Source organism: Artemia sp. Qi Xiang Cuo, chromosome 13, assembly GCF_049724085.1.
Source record: "Artemia sp. Qi Xiang Cuo chromosome 13, ASM4972408v1, whole genome shotgun sequence".
NCBI classification, from domain to species: domain Eukaryota; kingdom Metazoa; phylum Arthropoda; class Branchiopoda; order Anostraca; family Artemiidae; genus Artemia; species Artemia sp. Qi Xiang Cuo.
This window is the reverse complement of record NC_142806.1, coordinates 3,984,756-4,010,971: the sequence shown is the minus strand read 5'-3', so window position 1 is coordinate 4,010,971 and position 26,216 is coordinate 3,984,756. Positions and strand designations below refer to the sequence as shown.

The 26,216-nt window shown below is 34.5% G+C and overlaps 1 protein-coding gene across 1 annotated transcript in view; it reads left to right on the top strand.

The window, feature by feature from the left end:
- LOC148944859 (sodium channel protein Nach-like) overlaps positions 1–26,216 on the top strand; it is a 376,236-nt gene that overhangs the window by 132,747 nt on the left and 217,273 nt on the right. The window contains exon 4 of the mRNA XM_089099312.1: positions 11,528–11,682. Within this exon, the coding sequence (XP_088955438.1) occupies positions 11,528–11,682 (155 nt within the window). The remainder of the gene's footprint in view (positions 1–11,527; positions 11,683–26,216) is intronic.

Below are 26,216 nucleotides of genomic sequence, written 5' to 3'. Positions count from 1 at the left end.
AGAAAGGCGTAGTCAAGCTTCGAGAGAAACGCTAGCCAGTGATATGTATGATACTGTGAGACTATTGAGCTCTGTAACTGAGTTTAAGACACGGTTCAACATTTAGAAATTATCCGAAGTTCCAAAAATTCCACAAGACACTTTTACAACATTGTGTGTGAAAGTTAACGAATGCACGGATAAGATTGACAGTGTTATGGAACACTGCAAATCTGTGCTTCCATCTCAGGGTGTCTGCCCCCCCCCCTCCCACAGCCTGCGAAAGCTTTACATCGGGTTTTCATCGCCAATGTACCCACCACAGAAATTGACTCCTGTTCCAAGCAGAAGCTGTTTATTGAAAGACATGATAGGGATGGAGGCATAGATCATATACAACAGACCAAGTCCGGTCTGGTTGCTTACATGAAAAGCCCCAAGTCGGCAGCTTCCCTCGCGAACTCCCTGAAGTCCTTCCCTGACATAAGCGCTTCTTTTCGTGAGGAAAAGTTCTTCGCAATCGCTAAGTTCGTGCCTCTTGCCACAACAGAAGATGATGTTGTCTCTGTTAACCCCAAGCTAGTCAGTGCTAAGCGGTTTGGACAATCTGAGACATTTAAACTTACCTTCAGTGACGCCGACTCCCGAAATGCAGCAATCAAATGTGGGTTATTCATTGGTTATACTCAAATCGAATTCTTGCCATCCAGACAAATTCCCAAGCGATGTTTCAAGTGTCAGTCATTTGATCATCTTGCTAAAGACTGCACCAGTACCATGCGTTGTTCCAGATGTGCTGGTTCCCATGAGAACAGTAGAGAGAGCTCCTGCCGTTCTCAAACAGTGAAATGCGCTTTGTGCCCGGAGTCTAATATTGGTCACCCTAGCTTTAGTTTGCAGTGCCTAGCAGTCCGACGAGCAATACAGAAAGCTTATCCTCAAACCCGAAAATGAACTAAATATCTATATTTTACCGCAATGTTTACGGCCATAATGCTGCCAAACTGTACTGTGTCAAGAACTTGTGCATAGCACATAGCATTGTTTGCGTCTAAGAACACTTGTTAACTCTACCGATAACTTTGGGCTTATTCAGTCAATTCCTGATAAATATGTACACATTCATGAGGCTTAGCGCTCCAGTGCAAGGGGCCGCCCTAGTGGCAGACTTGCGATATTCGTTGACAACAGTATCGACTGTCGTAAACTTGAGTCGTGCGATTTCTACCTAGCAGTCGAGGTCCCTGGCCCCAGTGCTTCCACGCTGGTCAGTGTCTACCTACCTACTAACATGAACACGGATCTCAGTGAAAAACGGTATGCCAAGGCTTGCGGTCGACTCGGAAGACTGCTCCACAAACTGGGGAATTCGCGGATTTTAGTCTGCGGTGACTTCCAGTGTGACCCTCTCTTGAAAGGAAAGTTACAAGACGTTCTTATGACTTGTATTCCGAGTGAATGTACTCTTTATACAAAAGAACAAAACTTTACGTTCATTCACAACTCAGGAAGCACAAGCAATATTGATCACGTCTTTTCAAGCTTCACTATCCCCTCGCCTATACAGGGGGATTCAGAGCATACAGCAAGTGACCATCTCGGTCTCAAGTTCCGTGTTCCTTTTAGTCGCGCAGTGAAATCAAGAAATCGAGGTTACATAGAAAGACACGAGTGGAAAAAGATTAATATTGATCTGTATCAGTCGACGTGTGACGAAATTTTGGGCAAAATAAAAGTTCCATTTCAGCTTCTGGTCAATGGGTGTGATGACAAAATTGCACTCAGCACATATTGTGCTGAAATCACCCACGCACTAAAAGTTGCTGAGTCTGCATCTGTACCTGGTGCAGTTATTAAGAAAAGTGCTAGGAAAAGGGGATGGAGCGACCATCCTTACGTGAATCATGCTAAAAGGAGGTCTAAATGTGGTACTCAGTGTGGCGCGAATCCGGCAAGCCTAGGTCAGGTACTGTTTTCAATCTCTTTCGTAAAACAAAAAGAGAATACAAAGCATGTGTGGATGAGCTTAAAGTGGAGGAAGCAGAAACTGCTTCGAAAGAGGCTATCCGCGACCCGCAAAATATGTGGAAAAAGTTTTCAAGTAGTAGAGTGCAGCCAAAGCATTGTGCCACAGTACCTGAAGAACAGTGGTAAGAACATTATTCGAAGGTTTTCGGGTCAAAAAATATTCGTTTGGAAAAAGAATATGATGAATCGTTAAAATTACGTCTTGATTCGCTTCTGAAACAGAGAAATTATTTTGTGGTTTCTAAAAATAATGTTTCAAGGGCTATTAGCCAGTTAAAGGGTAACACGGCTCCTGGTCTTGATAGTGTTAGTGGTAATCATCTACGCAATTGTTCCCCGCTTTTGCTTCAGCATCTGCAACTACTCTTTCAGATGTGTATAGATAGTGCAACCGTTCCTAACTCGTTCTGTACCGGGTTTGTTAAAAATATCCTCAAGAAAGGAAAAAACGCGAATGAGTGTGGAGGCTATAGGCCTATTATTGTCTCAAGTACGCTGATCAAAGCGTTGGAAAGATTGGTTCTTAGCGAAATTGTATCGAAATGTATTATAGACTACAGACAGTTTGGATTTCGAAAATATCTCAGCTGTGCTTTTGCCCATAGACTTCTAAAGCGTATTCTTGCTAAGGCTGAACTACTCGGGTTGTTCGTGAATGTATGTAGTGTCGATATTTCTGCTGCATTTGACTCAGTCATCCCGTTCACCATCTTTCAGACCCTGCTAGATGCTGGCGTGAACACCCATATAGTAGCTATGTTATCCTATTGGTACTCTAATAGCTATATAAGAGTGAAACTCGGACTTGAAAGACTTAGTGCGCCAGTTAAACTAAATAGAGGGCTTCGACAAGGCTCAGTTCTAAGTCCGATATTATTTAACACTTTGACTTCTAAGGTTACAAAACAAATCTCTGGTGGGCTTAGCCGTAATCTTTGTGATCTGAGTCTAATAAGCTATGCCGATGATTTACTTATGTTGAGTTTTTCTCTGAGTCTATTGCAGGATAATTTAGATAAGCTTGTATCTGGCTATAGAGCTATTGGTCTGCAAGTTAATGGTAAGAAAACTTAATTTCTGGTTTTCAGCTCAACGAAACGGGATGCACCAGAACCAACTGTTTCAGTAGATAGCGCTACTATTGCACCGTCTTCGTCGCTTAAATACTTAGGTCTACTTTACGGTCGGGATAAGAAAGCAACTAGAATTCTTTGCCTTGACATACTTATGTCAAACCTACGAATTAGCTATGCTAAACTGGCCCCCCTGAAGTATTCATACAATCGGCAAATTTTGGCGAGGCTATATAGAGCGGTGGCACTCCCACATATTCTTTACCTGTCCCCTGTATGGGAATGGTTTACGGAAACAGAGCGACTAAAGGCTAGATCTGCGTTCTGCAAATATTTAAAACTTCTGTTACGAGTACCGCTGTTCGAGAGAAATACATTTCTCTTGGACAAGTATCTTATTCCAGAGCCTCGTGAAGTTGTGGTAACGCAGGAAACCAATGCTAGAAAAGGTGCACTGGAACACCTTTACGATTTCCTTCCGTTGCACGTCATGTACGAGCTGAGAATATGTATAGTCTATATAATCTAATCGTTTATTTTTGAAGTAATATTTTTTTTTGTTTTTCCCTTACTCCGCCATGTTTTTGTTTTATTGGTGGGCTAAAATAAACTATCTATCTATCTATCTATCTATCTAGTATTCTTCCAAGTCCAATTAAATGGTCTTATTGGTTTTCAGTAGATTATATGAAGTCATCTAAGCAAGCTAATGTATCTTTTTCCTTCCTGGTTTCTTATATTTTAATACTAAATTCTTTAGTCGGCTAAAACAGTTCAGGCTAAATGATAAGCCAAAAGGCATGCTTTCAAATGCGAATGTTCTCCCACCGTCTAAAATTATTGTTGCCTTGTGTTTTGTTTCTGCGTCTAAGGCTGTTTGCCAATATCCTGTTATCAGGTAAAAAATAGTGTAATCTTTCGATCTTCCAAGCGAAGCCAATATCGTATCTATTCGTTGCAATTTCATAACATCTTTTACCGTGACTGCATTTAATGCCCTAAAATCTATGCAAAGCCTCAAAGTTTCTTCTTTTATCCTGACTATTACCATTGGAAAAACCAATCGCTAACACCCTCTTTAATTAACCCTGTTCTTCCAATTTCGTTTATTTGGTCGTCTGGCTATGTTTTTAAAAGATAAGGTGGTTTATATGTCGAATTTTTAATTGGAGGGCCTTGTGTTGGTATTTTGTGCGTGGTATGGTGAGTTAAACCGTAATCAGCTTTATGTCTTGCAAAAGTCCATATACAATCCCAGAGAATATTTCTCACCTGTTTTTTTGTATTTTTCTGTAAATGCACTAAATTAAACTGTTTTAAAAAATCAGTTTTTGTCATCCCGTAATCTTCTTGCGATTGTGGTTTTAATGAGACTTACTCGTGACTAGTAAAATGTATACTTAATTCTGAGCTGCTTAGTGATTTCATTCCTGTATTTTAAATCTTTTCTGCTGATCCTAGGGCCACTTGGTTTAGCTTTACTATATCATTGCTTAAATAAGACAATTTTAAATATGCGATACCCTTCTCAATTTTAATAATTTGATTTTCAACGAAAATTGTTGAATATTCCTCGAGAGTGTATCCTCCTATTATTGCCTGTATTGTTTTGTTCTTATCCTCCTTTGTAACGGATGTCGCTAAAACTTGAGCTGTTGTTCCCCCTTCTATTGTGATTTTCCCGTTCAATTTTAACCTATAACCCGAATTATCACTATCTTTATCCGTTGTTATGCAAACTTGCCTATTAGTTTCATTTGGCTGGGTTACGGTTATATTATCGATTAGGGGCTCCCACTCTACCCCATACTTTCTAATTGCGTCCACTCCTAGAATTTAGGAAATGGGAGTTGTTTAAATCTTTTCACTGTTACTTTTATTTCTTTATTCCCTGTGCTAAATTTTAAAGGATTTTCACCCAAAATTTGTCAGCTTGTGACCTGTTACCGATGTCAGTGTATCCTGGCATCTGCTAACGCGATTTTGTAAACTAGGAGGAAATCTTCAGAACACCTCCTCTTTAATTAAATATTTTGGCGCACCTGAATCGAGTAAACACGGTAAATTTTCGAAATATTTAATTTTGAAACAACGTAATATCGGTAGTTTATTATTTATATCTGTATCACAACATTCTTATAAAAGGGTCTTTGAAAAGGTTCGGCTCTTTCGACCTTTACAGGCTGGTTCCTCCGTTTAAATACCCACTATTATTTGTCTAAAAGGTTTCCCAGGTTTTCTGGGGTTTCCAAGTTTTCTTCAGTGTTGCTATTTTAACCTTGGGTGTTGTTTACCGTTTGATTTCTAGGCCTAAATTCAGGAATATCATTTGGTGCTTACCAAGTATTATTTTTACCCTGCCTTCTTAAATCTCTGTCTTAAATCTCCATAGTTTACATTTCCTTGTTTTTTTGTGATATTTATTGTCATTTGATCAAACTTTTTCATAGCTTCATCAATTTTTACCTCTGATTCTACTAGGTTTATAGCCTGTTCAAGATTGTAGGGTTTCCGTGATAATATTAGCCTTAATAACTTTTTTAGTCATCCTTGTGTAAACGTATATAATTGTATTTTTTGTACCTTCTCGTCACTTCACCTGTTTCCAATTGTAAGAATAGAGACCGACAAATTTTGTCTGCATATTCCCTAATACTAGTAGAAGAATTGAATGTAATTACCTCTGTTCTTAGCCTCTCGAAAATACTCGCTTATATGAACCTTGTTTTAAAAGGTTCTATTAGAGTGCTAATATCCTTGGGCTCTTTTTTAATTGCCTCAAAATGTTTGAGCGCGCTTCCCTTTAGTCTAGCTACAACGCATTGCTCTTTAAATTTATTCTCAAACGACTCAGTTAATCCGTCGAAAATTTTCAATTTTTCGATGAACGCATACACGTCCGAAGTTGCTGCGTGTTCCGGTATAATTTTGGCAATTTCAAGCACCGTTGATAGTGAAGCCATTTTTTCATCTGGTAAAGCCATTCTTGCTAAAATATTCCATTTCTATTTAGTCTATTTAGTCTTCTCGACCCAGTTTATCCTTAATTACCACCATCTGTAGTAAAGCAAGTTTAAGGTTGTAAGGTGAGGTTATGTTTGTTTTGAATCAGAGCTATAGTTGCCCACCCAACTCTCACAAGCTGGTATATTGCAGGTTTGGGTTGGTACCTTTTTATGCCCTATATAGAGGGTATAATTACAGTTCTAAGGTAAGTAAATTTTGGTAGCATGCCTTAGGCTTTGACCTAACTAATTTGGCGTACAAACTGCGTTTAATCGAGAGGCTTATATCACGTTGTATAAAGGTTTGGTATATAATACTTTTATTTATGCAACGCCCAACGATACAGGGTCTGGCTATAAATAGGTCACTAGGCATAATTGTCGCAGAGAATAAACAAATACAAAAATACTATAATTATTGTATTGTAAGCCATTACATAAATGGCTATTTACATAATGGCTACATAATTGCTTACAAACCGTTTAAAACACTTACGATTTTTCCAAAGTATTCCTAAGATAAATGGACCAGAGGCCAGTCCGACATTAAATTAGTATTTGCCCCCCGATCCCATAAAATGTATCTTTTATACCTTAAATAAACCACATCAAATCGGGCCCACTGACGCTGATAGCAAGGAAGTGATGATTTCTCGATTTCCTTTTCAAATGAACACATACATGGATGTGATCTTTTATCTTAATAAAGCGTGGTATTTCAAACCTTTGTAATTTGTATTTTGCTTCTTAATATTTTTTTTTTAATTCAAATTCTGACTTAACTAGTGAGATTTACTATACGGGGACTAAATGTTTAGAGTGTACCTTTTCCAAGCCATTGGAGGAGATTATTGCATTAATCTCCCTAAATCAATTTGAAACCTATAGGGAAATTACCCGTGATGACATTGTTCTATTAGACTTGGCACCATGAACACGAATGAAGTGCTCAATTTTTTCAGTTTGGATCCTTATATCTCCAAATACAAATCCTATTGCATATCATCAGATTTCCTCGAGCATATTCGACTTGTAAACAATGCCCCTATAATTGTTAACAGTAGCCAATCAACTGTAAGGATGGTGCATAGGCTATGCATCTTTAAAACAAGAAAGAATTTTGATTTTTGTTTTTATCCTCTTGGCCTACCGTATACGTTCTACACACCACATATAAAAAATTCTATGAGCAAAGTGGAAAATATGTTATTCAAAATCGGAAGCAGGTAGAAGATTTATCAGCCAAAAGCCGTGGTTTTCATGCACATTTATATTTTTTTTCGATGTCGTGGACATACTTACAGTTAGTTCCTCAACATTTATGGAGACAATCCTCGATTGAACGGCTTTCTAGTTGAAAATGCTCTTTCTTACCAATAAATATAAATTTCGGTGCCCTAAGAGTGAACTGCTTTAAAAATGTATGTAGATTTGTTAATTAATAAAATTTGTATGCAAAAGTAAACACTGTGTCCTTTACATTTCTTCTTCTACGTATAGATAGTCAACAAAACGGCAAGTGATAGCAGCTTCTCAGGATTTAAATCGTATTCATCTTGGCACGCTAAGTCAGGGTCATATTTTCTACAAACAATGTCACAAGCAAAATTCTCATATGAAGAATCAATTTCTGCAACAGCCAAATAAAGTCTCTAGGTTTATACTCATAGTAGCCGGTCTGTTCACAGCGATGTCGTTTAAACCAGACTCTTTTATTATTAAAAAAATTGGAGCGTACACCAGGTTCTTCTTCCCAAAATCATTTGAAACCACGACGATACCAGTCTCTTGAAAAAAATGAAATTACGTTTAGGGATTTTGCAATCATGCCAGGGTAAGTATTTTCCCATTGATCACATTTATCATAGTGACAATTGGAGCCCAGGAAACCTCTAGTATGAGAGTCATAAATTTCTTCAAGACAGGAATTATAGTCTTTAATCTGCACAGCATGTCCTCTATGCAGTTTATATAGATTGCATGATCTACACTTTTCACTATAATCATCAGCAAAGGTACAATTCTCACAGGCTGACCAGTTGCCCAATGTATACAAGCATAATGGGCTTGTGTAAAACTTCGATGTTGACTGTCTAACTTCGAAGAAGAAACTCACTCACGATCAATAAAACGAATGTCTTTTAGGAGGACTGACGTCACAAAACTTGTTTAGACACAATTTCTTGTTGTCTTACCTAATGGCCGTCTAAGTAGTTGTCAAAAGCAAAATCGCTATGTCATTTCGTTTTCTCTCAATTAATATATCTGTTAACTGAGTAAATGCAACTGGGCCACGATGCAAAAGTTTCATTCAATGTTCCAAAGATGGGGAATCAGTACTCATTATATCATTAAGAATTCCTTGAGAAAATATTTTTCTTTGAAGAGATAACTCTAGAAAATCATCATCTAAAATCAAATACTTTCCCAATTTTACTAGATTCCGTAAGATTTTTTGGTTCTCAGATCCAGCCATTTTTAATACCGACACTGCCAATTATAGACTAGGTCTTCCGCTAGTAACAAACTTACTTCTTTTTTATAGATTGTTCTCTTCAATATATTTCACTAACACATTTGATCCATCTTGTAATCTCTGTATATGGATTATTTTCAATTTTGCTGCAAAGCATAGTTGCTCTTCCAACTTGAATTTGATTAATGATATAACATATCTTGCATATATCTTGTCCCACTCTAGGGTTAGTCGGCAGCCCCTTGTAATTTATACTGCTACTTTAGGCAATCTAGGTTCCATTTCGCCATTGCTAGCGCTTTCAATTAGTAATAGTGTGAAAGCATCTATTACAATATCTTTGATGTTGAGACACTGAACTCTTTTCTAATATTGAAACAAGATTGCGTCATCCATATTACACAGGACCATTTAAAATTCGAGGGTGTGTCGTGTCACGCAAGACCATCTGAGTTCAAGAAATCCTGGCTATCTGACTTCCAGAAATTCAATTGGAATCTTGTATCTGACTTCCAGAAGCAGTAACGGGGTACTAATTTTGTCCCAAATTCTCTCTTTCTAAAAACTTAATTTGAATCCTCCTCCTCCCACCGTTTGGGAATTTCAGCTAGATCCCCACAATTCATTCCAAGACATTGCAGATGTGCGATTTTGGAAACCTGCATACACATCTTATTTCAATTTAATTCTGCGCCTCTCTCAAGTAAAATATGAGGCTCCCTCACCCCCTCCCAACACTACCAGAAAATTTCAACTGAATTGTCCAAACTGTCCCTGAGGTGACTCAGACACTTCATTTTTATAGTTCGGGTACAAATTGTGCATTCGATCCATATCGGAACGTCATCAGGGATAGTTTCAAGTTCACAAGGTTGGTAGAGTGCCAAAATTTTTAAACGAAAAAGAGACGATATCCTTAGATCCTTATCCCCAGTCCCACTTCTCGAGCCAAAACTCGAGATCCAATTGCTTTATCCCTTCTGAACAATCTCTGAAAGTTTCCAACTTGACCCATAAAGCCGTTCTCAAGATATTGCAGACACGCTGTTTCGATCACCTGGCAACACATAGCAGCTGTAATAATTAAAATTACAACATACACCCTTTTGGTAACTTTTCAGGAGAGCCAAAAATAAAAAAAAGGTGTGTTGGCTGTGCTCACCCTGAAGGATGAGAGTAATGAAGATAAAGGGAATATATTCTAAACCATTTTTTATGCTCTTTTCAGTGATATAAATTAAATTCAAATATTCCAAGTAAATTAAACATTATTTCCTTGTATGGCGTTTCTCTCTTTCTCCCTTGACAAAAAATAAGAGAAATGCCATTGTAGCTCCATAAGATATCCTCTACTGTCAAAACTGGTGCACAGTTTTATAAAATCATCCAGTAAGTTTACCGCAAATGATTTCTGGCTCTTCATTCTCGGTGTGAACAAAAAGCTCCTCCCACTTATTTCTGCACTTATTGTCCACTTATTGGTTGAGCCGGCCAAGTGGTATTGTCAGTACTTGTTCCGTAGGTGAATATTCTTTGTCTACCCGTGAAAAGATCTAATGCCGCTTATGTTTATATCTGCATAAACGTTCTCTGGAGCACTCGCACCTCGGTCCGGGTTTTTATAATGGGTGAGTTAGGGAAAGATCATACTGGGTAATTGTATTAACTGTGAACTGGTGTATGTCTCTTTTTTGTCTTCACAACGGTAAAAGATAGGACTCACTGCTTTCTCACTGCTCCGGTCGTTTTCTCGTGTTGAGTTTACCCAAGACACAATATAAAACTCATTTTCGACCAAAATGGCATGCGTAGCACTTTTAATCATCACAGTCGATAGTATCTCTAATCTACTTCGCTAATCAGCTTTAAGTAGGTCTTAGGTCCATAGATGCCTATTGTTCAAAACAGTTATGTAATCAGAGAAAACCTTATTAATTTCCCCCAAGGTAAGCTTAAGGTCCGTTTACCAACCTTACTGCTCTCTGGAAGTTTCAACTTGGTCGTCCAAGTAATTCCAGAGATATTAGAAGTTTGATAATATGATAACTGGCTACATATTATAGTTTCAAAATACGGACCATCATGTGGATCCCTTTACCTACTCTTTGTTTTATCCAACAATAACATCAAGATGAACCGTAGGTATGCCACTTCTAACACCTTAAGCAAGTCAAAACATATCTAACACGGCTTGAATTAGCGCAGTATCGTATCGCTTTTCGACACTAGCGTGCCAAAAGCCTTTCTCTGCAAGCTGAGACACTCACCTGTGAAAGACAGGTTTTAACGCTTTACTGTTTGGTGGACAACTTTTCCAAGAATATTATCGATACAAATACTCGGGTTGAACGTGATAGCATCCAATGAATGAAATTTAATCAGAAAACTATTTTAGCTGTTATATTCTGTCAAGAAGACTAATTAATATTCGACAATAAAAAGATTCGTGGGAGGAATATACGGTTAAAAATTAAAATAAGGCGAGAATGTATTTTGTGGGATACGATTTTTTGTATTTGGGGGAGGGTATTATATTGAAGCAATGTGCATTTAGGAATGAAATATACAAGTATTTATGATCGTTTTAAAATAGTTTATGAATTATTTTTATGATCTTATTCAAAAGAGCCGTTATGCTAACCATTGCCCTCCTTTCCTATCCTCATGTTTTTGATTGATTTTGTACGTAGATAACCGTTCCCGTAAACTATAGGTAAGGTGAGACGTCATATCCTCAGGAGAGATGTGCTGGCAGGGACTGTGCAAGTTTGGGTTCGTTTGGGTGAATCACTCGTTTCGTTTAGTAGAATCACTAGTACACCCACAAGCAGGGGCGTCCCGAGGGGGGGAGGGGCAAGTCCCCTCCCCAACATTTTGGGAATTCGGCAAAATTTTCGCATAAAATGAGCCTCAGGACGCCCTTGCCCACAAGACTTCATTTTCTATTTACTTCATTATTATTCTAGACGGTATATTCTTGTGACGAAATGATTCTACACTGTGTTTGGAAAGGATTTGAGAAAGACTGCGAAGATTTATTTCAGTTGAGACCTACTGACGAGGGACTTTGCTGTGTTTTCAACTCGGCAGTCTTCAAGAACTTGTATAGAAATGATCGAAGGTAAAGGAGCGGTAAGCTTTATTTCTAGATAGAAGTAGAAAATATTCGTGACTTCAGCAGTGACTCCCTCGGGGAGGGTGTCGTAAATTCCTTTGTCAAACTCCAGTATAACAAAGGTAGTCTTAAGAAATTTGTTATTTTTTCGAAATTAATTTAAAAAACTTTTTCCACAAAACAAGTTTTTCAACGAAAAGTAAAGAGCTTCACTAAGCCAAAAATGAGCAGAAATAACTTCAAATAATCTTCCAAGCGTAAAACTGCCTCAAATCACCATCAGTAAATAAACGAAACTCAAGCCGAACAGAAATTACAATAAATAACCGAATGAAATTCAAAAAGAGCAAAAATTAACATGAATAGTGCTAATGACCCCCATGCCTTCTCAAGACCAGAACATAATTTGCACTTTACTGAAAAAAAACAAATGACCGTAGATTGTCAGTTTATTATACAGATACTGATATTTATTCTTTAAGTTTTTATATATGTTTTTATTTATTAGAGCAAAAAGTGAATACATTTTAAATGTACTTTGTTTTCAGTACTGGTAGCGGCAGCAATATTAACATATTGCCTTTACAACTAGTTGCAACAACGTAGCAGTAGAAGCACTAGTAGAATTAGTAGAGAATATAGCAGTGATAAAAGTATTAGTAGTAGCATGCACTTACTGCCTTTTGGTCAGATGACCTAAAGTTAAGAAGTTCCAACTTAATAATCAAATTGATTGATGAGATACGCTCTTTTGACAATGTGCATGCACATAGTGTCTTTTGATTTATTTCAAATTACCCCTCAATATTGTAAATGAAGTAGCATGGTAGTAGTGGTTGTAGCATTACTTCATAAGTAAGTTTATAAGTTTATTATTCCATATTCGCAAGCAAATAAATAAATTAAACAACACTTTCACGCTGGAGAAAATCTATGAGGGTTTGCGGCCGCGCAAAAGTCCACGTAACTACTTACTAAACAACTCAACTATTTACTTAAACCTCAACTATCTAATTAAATCTATTATAAATAAACCAAAAATAAATAAAGCTACAGCATATATATTCATGAAAAAATAGATAAATAAATAAATAACTGACTTAAAAATAATAATCAATAAATAAAATATAAAAGAAAAATGACAATAAAAAATCCAGTCTCCATCACTATTTAATCATCAACCCCAACCCACCCTTAGCCCCTGCCCCCCTTACCTTTCCAGCTCCTCTTTCTCCATTTCTCATCCTAACAGCCATTTCAAAATTCAAAAATCCCCCCCCCCCAAAAAAAAAATCTTTGGAGTTTTTTTAAACTGAGGTACGTGTTCTGCCGCCCTGATATTCAATAATAATGGTAGCACATTTCATACAGGTGTTTCATTGAAAATGAAGACCTGGTACCAAGCATGACACAAATAAACAACTATATTATCACTTTGCCTATTTCCAAAATTGTGCAGGCCACTATTAATTTGTTAAAAACTCTTAAGAATATCAGGGGTTAAACCATTCATACACTGAAACACAAATGCTGCAGCTTGGTAATCTCTTATCTGACCTATATTAAGGAGCTTCAGGGACCTAAAACAAGCACAAGTGACATGTACATCCTGGACCTATCTATCAATTGTTATAACAGTTTTATTTTGTAAAACTTGCATTCTTTTATACTTGCATAAGAAGTTACTGCGCCATAGGAGGCAACCCTAGGAGATGAATGGATAAACCAACAAATAATATACAGTTATAAGTATTGTTTGAGGGAGACAGTGCTGCAGACGTCGAAGTATGCCAACCCCACGGGCAAGTTTTGGTGAAAGTGCGTCACTATGACATTTCCATGCCACATGGCAATCAAGATAAAAAACCAAGGTACCGGGGATGATGAACTTGTTGAAATTGATTACCACATAAAGTTACCTGGTCAGACACATCCAGCGGTGTACCAAATCTGCAAAACGTCATTAAAATGTCTTGCCAATATTTACACACAATGAAGTAAAAACTCCAGCCTTTCAAATGTAAGATTCCCTTTTCCCACCAAGTCTTTCACTGACAAGACAAACACAGTTAAAACTGTATCATCAGCTAACGATATAAGACACTCATCTTTCAAATAAAACGCATGAGATCAACACAAATGAGGTAAAGCAGCGGAGCTAGCACTTACCCTTGTAGTATATCCACGGACTACTGGAAATGCTACTGAGCTGGATTAAATAGGTTTTATTTGGTTAAATGGAAATCCTATCATTCAAGACTTATTTCAGGGATCTCCCTGTGAGATAACTATCAAACCACTTTAAACACTTTCCATGGACACCTAACGACTCCATCCGACTTAGTAGTGTTTTTAAATCAACTGTATCGAATGCTTTGCGAAAATCTGTAAATGTAGACAAAGGTGTTAATTAACACCTTTCCATACCACTCTGTTCATACCACTGTTAATTAATTCCATAAGTTTTTGCAAAGCATCCGTCGTTGAGTGCCCTTTGCAAAATTCAAATTGGGTCTTACTCGGCAAACCATTAGCCTGTAAGAAACTAAAAAGACGTTTATGAACAACTTTTTCTAGTAATTTCAAAAACAATGGAAAAAGAGTAGGGTTTCAACACTATTACAGTAGTAGTAGTGGTAGTGGTAATAGTAGTAGTAATGCGCAAGTATTCCCTTTTGATCATTTCTCATGTCATTTCAAAGTTCCAAATTATTATACCCTGTCATTTATGAAAGGCTCACGTGAATTCCTTTCGTGGTTTTGGACAATAAATTTCAAACATGCATATCTTCCTCAATAACATATACTATATGTAAACAATAAACGAATTGTCTAATTTACAGCCCTTGACATGAGGACTGTATGAAGGTTGATATCCTCAAAGACATAAATACTGTAACTTTCAACAATGCTGAAGAAAATAGTTCTCTGAAAATTTTGGTCGAATTTAAATTGGGGAATGAATAATTTTAGGTACAGGACTGTTTGCCCTACATTCATCTTTGACTCTTAAAAAGGGCAGTAGATCTTACGACTTCCAATAAAATAAGCCCCATCCGATCCAAAGTTTACATGACCATCCGTTCCATAAGAGCCTTATATGCCCAGGACATAACTAATAGCCCTTGCCCCTAGGCTCTGGAGGGTTGTGCCCTCCCTGAAGGCCTTCTTATATGCTCTTTGGACTATTATTAACAAAACGGCTCTCTCAAAAATTTGATCGGATGCATTTTGGGAAAAGAGAGTGTCAGAGAGGGGAGGGTGGGCTAGTTGCCCTCCTTCACTTTTGACTCTTAAAAGGGAATTAGAACTTTAAATTTGCAATCAAGAAAGCCTCCTTTAAAGGTCACACAACCACCCTTTTTTTAAGAAGCTTATATGCCCCAGGGTCATAAACTACAACCCTTTTCCCCAGACGCTGGGACATTGCCTCAACCCCAAAGGCCTTACTATGCGATCTTTGGACTGTTTTTGAACAAATAGCATTCTCTAAATTTCTATTTGATGCATTTCTTGAAAATAGACCGTAAGGGGGGGGGGCTAGTAGAGTAGTACATTCCATTTCTATAGCAATATGTTCCTTCCCATTTCTATAGCGCTATGTTCCTTCCCATGCTATTCTATAGCGCTATGTTCCTACCCATGCTATTCTATAGCACTATATTCCTTCCCATGCTATTCTATAGCACTATATTCCTTCCCATGCCATTCTATAGCGCTATGTTCTTTCCCATGCTATTCCATAGCACTATGTTCCTTCCCATGCTATTCTATAACGCTATGTTCCTTCCCATTTCTATAGAGTTATGTTCCTTCCCATGCTATTCTATAGCACTATGTTCATTCCCATGCTATTTGAGTAGATTATGTTCCTTTGTACCTTTCCAGAGCATGGTCTTATGGATTCTACGACTTTATTTTCCTTACTGTGCTATTCTACGGGATGTCTACACCTTTTCAAAGAGAGTGAGTAACCCCATGCATATAGGTAATACTTCCATGGAAGCTCTACATCTTTTCAAAGAGAGTGAGTAGTCCCTCACACCTATGTTATACTTTGCTTACTTTACGTTTCTTTGCACGCATCAATTGACACAGACGGTACAAGACTTGGATGACATATTTTTTTAAGTTCAATAACCAAAATTCCCTATATTGCATATTCAAAGGATGGTCTCATTCTAGAAATACTGGTTTACAGCTGGAGGGCTTATATTCGTTTTTTCCAGCTATAAATATGGTTCAAATTGGTCTATCTGCATCAGTTGATTAATAGAACTAGTATTGAGTCTGTTAGAATCAAATTTACTAGTTTTTCTAATGGACAACAAAAGAATTATGAAGGTAAGTCACTATTCTTCAATTATCATAAGAACATAATTCCTTTTTTTCCTATAGATATCTGCCAAAATGTCTTCCGGATTTCGTATGATTTGATGATTAGCATTTAATGATATTTCACTGCACCCTTAATTAGGCAAACTCGGCTAATAATCATGGGTAATTATTGTAGAGAAAAAAGAGGAGTTGGAGAGCGGGCGGCCACACTAAATATTCTGAATAAATGTTTAAACGTAGCTAATAGTTGAAATTGTATTTTTTTTTCATGTATCGTATTTAAAAATGTGTTTTATGGCATTCCATACGGAAATAGGCTATTCGGCTCTAAATGTTTCTTATGCACCTTACAGAAATATCACGTTTTTAAGACTATAATTGAACAATAAGTCTCCTTTAAATACAAACAATATCGTTTATGTATTTGGAGTGGGTTTTGGGGTGGTGGGAGGGGGTGCAATCCCCCCCATTAACATTCTGAATTAATTTCAAACGTAGCTAATAGTTGAAATTGTATTTTCTTTATTAATTTTTTTTGGACTTCGAAATTATTCAACTTTTTTTTCTTTTTTTTATTTGTTAACATGGTATTTTTTTCAACTTTTTATTTACATCTCTAAATCATATCAGAAAAATAGAGTGACACTTTTCATTTAAATTTTAAAAAATATTCTTGTGCATACCCATACTCCTATTGATGAAGACTGATGGTTCTCATTCAATATTTTTTTCATGAAAAACAAAATATTTTTTTTGAACTAATTTTTTTTAGGACTTCAAAATTATTCAACTTTTCGACACTTTTGATTTAAATGTTAAAACATATTCTTGTGCATACCCATACTCCCATTGATGAGGACTGATGGTTCTCATTCAATATTTTTTCATGAAAAACAAACTATTTAAAAAAAAAAAATTTTTTGGACTTCGAAATTATTCAACTTTTTTTTTATTTGTTAACATGGTATTTTTTCAACTTTTTTACATCTCTAAATCATATCAGAAAAATAGAATGACACTTTTGATTTAAATTTTAAAACATATTCTTGTGCATACCAATACTCCTATTGGTGAGGACTGATGGTTCTCATTCAATATTTTGTCATGAAAAACAAACTTCTTTTTTTTAACTAAATTTTTTTGGACTTCGAAATTATTCAACTTTTTTTACATCTCTAAATCATATCAGAAAAATAGAATGACACTTTTGATTTAAATTTTAAAACATATTCTTGTGCATACCCATACTCCCATTGATGAGAACTTATGGTTCTCATTCAATATTTTTTCATGAAAAACAAACTATTTTTTTAACTTATTTTTTTGGACTTCGAAATTATTCAACTTTTTTTTGTTACATCTCTAAATCATATCAGAAAAATAGAATGACACTTTTGATTTAAATTTTAAAACATATTATTATGCATACCCATACTCCTATTGATGAAGACTGATTGTTCTCATTCAATATTTTTTCATGAAAAACAAACCATTTTTTTAACTAAATTTTTTTTCAATTTCGAAATTATTCAACTTTTTTTTAACATGGTATTTTTTTCAACTTTTTTTTACATCTCTAAATCATATCAGAAAAACAGAATTAAACTTTTGATTTGGATTTTAAAACATATTATTGAGCATGACCATACTCATTTTGATGAGTATTGATGGTTCTAATTCAATATTTTTTCATGAAAAATAAAGTATTTTTTTAACTAAATTTTTTTTGTACTTTGATATTATTCAACTTTTTTTTATTTGTTAACATTGTAATTTTTTCAACTTTTCTTTACATCTAAATCATATCAGAAAAATAGAATGACACTTTTGATTTAAATTTTACAACATAGTTTTGTACATACCCATACTCCTATTGATGAGGACTGATAGTTCTCGTTCAATATTTTTCATGAAAAACCACCTATTTTTTTAACAAAATTTTGTTTTGACTTCGAAATTATTCAAATTTTTGACACTTTTGATTTAAATGTTAAAATATATTCTTGTGCATACCCATACTCCTATTGATGAGGACTGATGGTTCTCATTCAATATTTTTTTCATGAAAAACAAACTTTTTTTTAACTAGATTTTTTTGGACTTCGAAATTATTCAACTTTTTGACATTTTTGATTTTTAAATGTTAAAATATATTCTTGTGCATACCTATACACCTATTGATGAGGACTGAAGGCTCTCATTTTTTTTCATGAAAAACAAAATTTTTTTTTTTAGCTAAATTTTTTTGGACTTCGAAATTATTCAACTTTTTTACATCTCTAAATCATATCAGAAAAATAGAATGACACTTTTGATTTAAATTTTAAAACATATTCTTGTGCATACCCATACTCCCATTGATGAGAACTTATGGTTCTCATTCAATATTTTTTCATGAAAAACAAACTATTTTTTTAACTAATTTTTTTGGACTTCGAAATTATTCAACTTTTTTTTGTTACATCTCTAAATCATATCAGAAAAATAGAATGACACTTTTGATTTAAATTTTAAAACATATTATTATGCATACCCATACTCCTATTGATGAAGACTGATGGTTCTCATTAAATATTTTTTCAAGAAAAACAAAATTTTTTTTAAATAAATTTTTTTTAAATTTCGAAATTATTCAAATTTTTTTTTAACATTGTATTTTTTTCAATTTTTTTTACATCTCTAAATCATATCAGAAAAATAGAATGACACTTTTGATTTAAATTTTAAAACATATTATTATGAATACCCATACTCCTATTGATGAAGACTGATGGTTCTCATTAAATATTTTTTCAAGAAAAATAAACTTTTTTTTAACTAAATTTTTTTTAAACTTCGAAATTATTCAACTTTTACTTTTTAACATATTATTTTTTTCAAGTTTTTTTACATCTATAAATCATACCATAAAAACAGAATTAAACTTTCAATTTAAATTTTAAAAACATATTATTGTGCATAACCATACTCCTATTGATGAGGACTAATAGTTCTCATTCAATAATTTTTCATGAAAAACAAAGTATATTTTTTGAACTAAAATTTTTTTGGACTTCGAAATTATTCAACTTGTTTATTTTAATTTGTTAACATGGTATTTTTTCAAATTTTCTTTACATCTCTAAATCATATCAGAAAAATAGAATGACACTTTTGATTTAAATTTTACAACATAGTTTTGTACATACCAATACTCCTATTGATGAGGACTGATAGTTCTCGTTCAATATTTTTCATGAAAAACCACCTGTTTTTTTAACAAAATTTTTTTTGGACTTCGAAATTATTCAAATTTTTGACACTTTTGATTTAAATGTTAAAATATATTCTTGTGCATACCCATACTCCTATTGATGAGGACTAATGGTTCTCATTCAATATTTTTTTCATGAAAAACAAACTTTTTTTTAACTAGATTTTTTTGGACTTCGAAATGATTCAACTTTTTGACACTTTTGATTTTTAAATGTTAAAATATATTCTTGTGCATACCTATACACCTATTGATGAGGACTGATGGTTCTCATTTAAAATTTTTTCATGAAAAACAAACTATATTTTTTTAACTAAATTTTTTTGGACTTCGAAATTATTCAACTTTTTTTTCTTTTTTTTTATTTGTTAACATGGTATTTTTTCAACTTTTTTTTACATCTCTAAATCATATCAGAAAAATAGAATCACACTTTTGATTTAAATTCTAAAACATATTCTTGTGCATACCCATACTCCTATTGATGAGGACTGATGGTTCTCATTCAATATTTTTTCATGGAAAACAAATTATTTTTTTTAACTAAATTTCATTGAACTTCGAAATTATTCAACCTTTTTTTACATCTTTAAATCATATCAGAAAAATAGAATGACACTTTTGATTTAAATTTTAAAACTAATTCTTATGCATACTCATACTCCTATGGATGAGGACTGATGATTCTCATTCAATATTTTTTCATGAAAAACAAACTTTTTTTATAAATAATTTTTTTTAACTTCAAAATTATTCAACTTTTTTTAATTTGTTTTATTTTTTAACATGTTTTTTTCAACTTTTTTTACATCTCTTAGAATGACATGAAACATACTTAAAACATAAGAAATTTGCATTTAATTGGAATAAGCAAACATTCGCCCAGACACATAGGCAGAAAGAGTGAGAGAGACAAAAACACATACAAATACGTAGATTCAGACACACACGCCAAGAAAGACAAGATTCAGAAAAACAAACCAAGAAAGGCAAGCATTAGAATAAGCAAACACCCACCCAGAAACAGAGGCAAAAAGAGTGAAAGATACAAAAACACATCCAAATACGTAGATTCAGACACACAAACCGAGAAAGACATGCATTTGGAATAAGTAAACACCCGCCCAGAAACACAGGCAAAAAGAGTGAAAGATACAAAAACACATACAAATACTCAGAATCAGACACACAAACCGATACCAATACTTAGATTTAGACTACAACCCAACAATGACAAGCATTGGGACTAGCAAACACCCGCCCTGACTTAGAGTGGTAAGACACACAGTCATAGGGAGAGAGATATCCAAAAAGTTAGGTTGATGTAGGCTCACTTAGAGTGGCGTGCAATACGTAGATTCAAACAAAAAACCCGAGAAAGACATACATTGGAATAGGCAAACACCCACGTGAACCTAGTGACCCTAGATCAACCCAACTTTTTGGATATCTCTCTCACTATGACTGTGTGTCTGACCACTCTAAGTCAGGGTGGGTGTTTGCTAGTCCCAATGCCTGTCATTGTTGGGTTGTAGTCTGAATCTAAGTGTTGGTATCAGTTTGTGTTTCTGAATATACGTATTTGTATGTGTTTTTGTCTCTCTCACTCTTTTTGCCTGGGTTTCTGGGCGGGTGTTTGCTTATTCCAATGCATATCTTTCTTAGTTTGTGTGTCAGAATCTACGTATTTGTATTTGCTTTTGTCTCTCTTATGTGCTCTTTCTGCCTGTGTGTCTGGGGCGGGTGTTTTCTTATTCCAATGCATGTCTTTCTCGGTTTGTGTGTCTGAATCTACGTATTTGTATGTGTTTTTTTGTCTCTCTCAATCTTTTTACCTGTGTGCCTGGGCGGATGTTTTCTTATTCAAATGCATGTCTTTATCGGTTTGTGGGTCTCAGTCTACGTATTTGTATGTGTTTTTGTATCTCTCACTCTTTTTGCCTCTGTGTTTGGGTGGGTGTTCACTTATTCCAAATGCATGTCTTTCTCGGTTTGTGCGTCTGAATCTACGTATTTGTATGTGTTTTTGTCTCTCTCACTCTTTTTTCCTGTGTGTCTGGGCGGATGTTCGCTTATTTCAGTGATTGTCGGTCTTGGTATGTGTGATTTAATCCACGTATTTGTTTATTTTTTGTCTCTCACTCTTTTGCCTGTGAGTCTGGGCGGTTGTTTGCGTATTCCAATACATGCTTTTCTCAGTTTATTTGACTTATTATACGTATTTCTTTCTGCTTTTGTCTCTCTCACTCTTTTTGCCACTTGTCTGGGCGGGTGTTTGCTTATTCGAGTGCATGCCTTTCTCGGTTTGTGCGACTGAATCCACGTATTTGTATGTGTTTTTGTCTCTCTCACTCTTTTTGTCTGTGTGTCTGGGCGGGTGTTTGCTTATTCCAATGCATATCTTTCTCGGTTTGTGTGTCTGAATCTACGTATTTGTATGTGTTTTTGTCTCTCTCAATCTTTTTTGCTTGTGTGTGTGGGCGGGTTTTTGCTTATTCTAATTCATGTCTTTCTCGGTTTGCGGGTCTGAATCTTCGTATTAGTGTGTTTTTTTGTCTCTCTCACTCTTTTTGTCTGTGTGTCTGGGCGGGTGTTTGCTTATTCCAAATGTATGTCTTTCTCGGTTTGTGTGTCTGAATCTATGTATTTGTATGTTTTTTGTCACTCTCACTCTTTTTGCCTGTGAGTTTGGGCGGGTGTTTGCTTATTCTAATGCATGCCTTTCTCGGTTTGTGTGTCTGAAGCTACATATTTGTCTGTGCTTTCGTCTCTCTCACTCTTTTCGCCTGTGTGGGGTGAGTGTTTGTTTATTCCAATGCATGTCTTTCTCGGTTTGTGCGCCTGAATCTACGTATTTGTATGTGTTTTTGTCTCTCTCATTCTTTTTGCCTGTGAGTCTGAGCGGGTGTTCGCTTATTCCAATGCATGTCTTTCTCGGTTTGTGTGTCTAATATAATCTACGTATTTGTATGTGTTTTTGTCTCTCACACTCCTTTTGCCTGTGATTCCTGGAGGGTGTTTGCTTATTCCATTTCATGCCTTTCTCGGTTTGTGTGTCTGAATCTACGTATTTGTATGTGTTTTTTGTCTATCTCACTCTTTTTGCCACGTGTCTGTGCGGGTGTTTGCTTAATCCAATGCATATCTTTCTCGGTTTGTGTGACTGAATATACGTTTTTATGTGTTTTTGTCTCTCTCACCTGTGTGTCTGGGTGGGTGTTTGCTTATGCTAATACATGTCTTTCTCGGTTTGCGGGTCTGAATCATTGTATTTGTATGTTTTTTTTGTAACTCTCACTCTTTTTGCCTGTGTGTCTGGGCGTGTGTTTGCTTATTCCAAATCCATGTCTTTCTCGGTTTGTGTGTCTGAATCTATGTATTTGTATGTGTTTTTGTTTTCTCAATCTTTTTGCCTCTGAGTCCTCGGTCTGTGTGTCTGAATCTACGTATTTGTATGTGTTTTTGTCTCTCTCACTCTCTTTGCCTGTGTGTCTGGGCGGGTGTTTGCTTATTCCAATGCATGTCTTTCTCGGTTTGTGTGTCTGAATCTTGTCTTTCTCGGTGTGTGTGTCTGAATCTACGTATTTGTGTGTGTTTTTGTCTCTCTCACTCATTCTGCCTGCGTGTCTGGGCGGGTGTTTGCTTATTCCAATTAAATGCGAATTTTCCATGTTTTAAGTATGTTTTATGTCATTCTAAGACATGTAAAAAAAGTTGAAAAAATTCCATGTTAAAAAATAAAAGAAATTGAAAAAAATTTGAATAGTTTCTAAGTCCAAAAAAAAATTATTTCAAAAAAAAAGTTTGTTTTTCATGAAAAAATATTGAATGAGAATCATCAGTCCTCATCAATAGGAGTATTGGTTTGCACAAGAGCATGCACAAGAAAAAATATTGAATGAGAATCATCAATCCTCATCAATAGGAGTATGGGTATGCACAAGATTTTGTTTTAAATTTAAATCAAAAGTGTCATTCTTTTTCTGATATGATTTAGAGATGTAAAAAAAAGTTGAATAATTTTGAAGTAAAAAAAAATTAGTTGAAAAAAGTATGTTTTTTATGAAAAAATATTGAATGAGAACCATCAGTCCTCATCAATAGGAGTATGGGTATGCACAAGAATATGTTTTAACATTTAAAAATCAAAATTGTCAAAAAGTTGAATAATTTCGAAGTCCAAAAAATTTAGTTAAGAAACTAGTTTGTTTTTCATGAAAAAAATATTGAATGAGGACCATCGGTCCTCATCAATGGGAGTATGGGTATGGACAAGAATACGTTTTAACATATAAATCAAAAGTGTCAAAAAGTTGAATAATTTGGAAGTCCAAAAAAATTTAGTTAAAAAACAATAGTTTGTTTTTCATGAAAAAATATTGAGTGAGAAATATCAATCCTCATCAATAGGAGTATGGGTATGCACAAGAATATGTTTTAAAATTTAAATCAAAAGTGTCATTCCGTTTTTCCAATATGATTTAGAGATGTAAAAAAAAGTTGAAAAAATATCATGTTAACAAATAAAAGAAAAAGTCGAATAATTTCAAAGTAAAAAAAAAATTAGTTAAAAAAATTGTCATTCTTTTTTTCTGATATGATTTAGAGATGTAAAAAAAAAGCTGAATAATTTCGAAGTAAAAAAAAATTAGTCAAAAAAGTATGTTTTTCATGAAAAAAATATTGAATGAGAACCATCAGTCCTCATCAATAGTCCTCATCAATAGAGTATGCACAAGAATATGTTTTAACATTTAAAAATCAAAATTGTCAAAAAGCTGAATAATTTCGAAGTCCAAAGAATTTAGTTAAGAAAATAGTTTGTTTTTCATGAAAAAATATTGAATGAGAACCATCAGTCCTCATCACTAGGAGTATGGGAATGCACACGAATATGTTTTAACATTTAAATCAAAAGTGTCAAAAAGTTGAATAATTTTGAAGTCCAAAAAAAATTTAGTTAAACAAAATAGTTTGTTTTTCATGAAAAAAATATTGAATGATAACCATCAGTCCTCTTCAATAGGAGTATGGGTATGCATAAAAATATGTTATAACATTTAAATCAAAAGTGTCAAAAAGTTAAATAATTTCCAAGTCCAAAAAAAATTTAGTTAAAAAAAATAGTTTGTTTTTCATCAAAAAATATTGAATGATAACTATCGGTCCTCATCAATAGGAGCATGGTTATGCACAAGAATATGTTTTAAAATTTAAATTAAAAGAGTAATACTATTTTTCTGATATGATTTAGAGATGTAAAAGAAAGTTGAATAATTTCGAAGTCCAAAAAAAATTTAGTAAAAAAAAATATTTTGGTTTTCATGAAAAAATATTGAATTAGGACCATCAGTCCTCATCAACAGGAGTATGGGTATGCACAAGAATATGTTTTAAAATTTAAATCAAAAGTGTCATTCTATTTTTCTGATATGATTTAGAGATGTAAAAAAGGTTGAAAAAAATTATATGTTAACAAATAAAAAAAATAAAAAAAAAGTTTAATAATTTGGAAGTCCAAAAAAAAATAGTTAAAAATAATAGTTTGTTTTTCACGAAAAAATATTGAATGAGAACCATCAGTCCCCATCAATAGGAGTATGGGTATGCACAAGAATATGTTTGAAAATTTAAATAAAAAGTGTCATTCTATTTTTCTGATATGATTTAGAGATGTAAAAAAAGTTGAAAAAATACCATGTTAACAAATAAAAAAAAAGTTGAATAATTTCGAAGTCCAAAAAATTTAGAAAAAAATACAATTTCAACTATTAGCTACGTTTGAAATTTATTTAGAATATTAATGGTGGGGATTGCACCCCCTCCCACCACCCCAAAGACCACTCCAAATACATTAACGATATTGTTTGTATTTAAAGGAGACGTATTGTTCAATTATAGTCTTAAAAACGTGATATTTCTGTAAGGTGCATAAGAAACATTTAGAGCCGAAAAGCCTATACTCGTATGGAATGCCATAAAACACATTTTTAAATATGATACATGAAAAAAAAATACAATTTCAGCTATTAGCTACGTTTGAAATTTATTCAGAATATTAATGGTGGGCGCCCCCTCCCCAACTCCTCTTTTTTCTCAACAATAATTACCCATGATTATTAGCCGAGTTTGCCTAATTAAGTCTGCAGTGAAATATCGTTAAATGCTAATCACCAAATCATATAAAATCCGGAAGACATATTGGCAGATATCTATAGGAAAAAAAGGGATTATGTTCTTATGATAATTCAAGAATAGTGACTTACCTTCATAATTCTTTTGTGGTCCATTTGAAAAACTAGTAAATTTGATTCTAATAGACTCAATACTAGTTCTATTAATCAACTGATACAGATAGACCAATTTGTTCCATATTTGTAGCTGGAAAAAACGAGTATAAGCCCTCCAGCTGTAAACCAGTATTTCTAGAATGAAACCATCCTTTGAATATGCAATATAAGGAATTTTGGTTATTGAACTTAAAAAAATATGTCTGCCAAGTCTTGTACCGTCTGTATCAATTGATGCGTGCTAAGGAACGTAAAGTAAAAAAAGTATAACATAGGTGTGAGGGACTACTCACTCTCTTTGAAAAGGTGTAGAGGTCCCGTAGAATAGCACAGTAAGGAACATAAAGTCGTAGAATCCATAAGACCATGATCTGGAAAGGTACCAAGGAACGTAATCTGATCAAATAGCATGGGAAGGAACATAGTGCTATAGAATAGCATGGGAAGAAACATAGAGCTATAGAAATGGGATGGAACATAGCACTGTAGAATGGCATGGGAAGGAGCATAGTGCTATAGAATAGCATGGGAAGGAACATAGTGCTATAGAATAGCATGGGAAGGAACATGGCGCTGTAGAATAGCATGGGAAGGAACATAACGCTATAGAAATGGGAAGGAACATAGTGCTATAGAAATAAAATGTACTACACTACTGG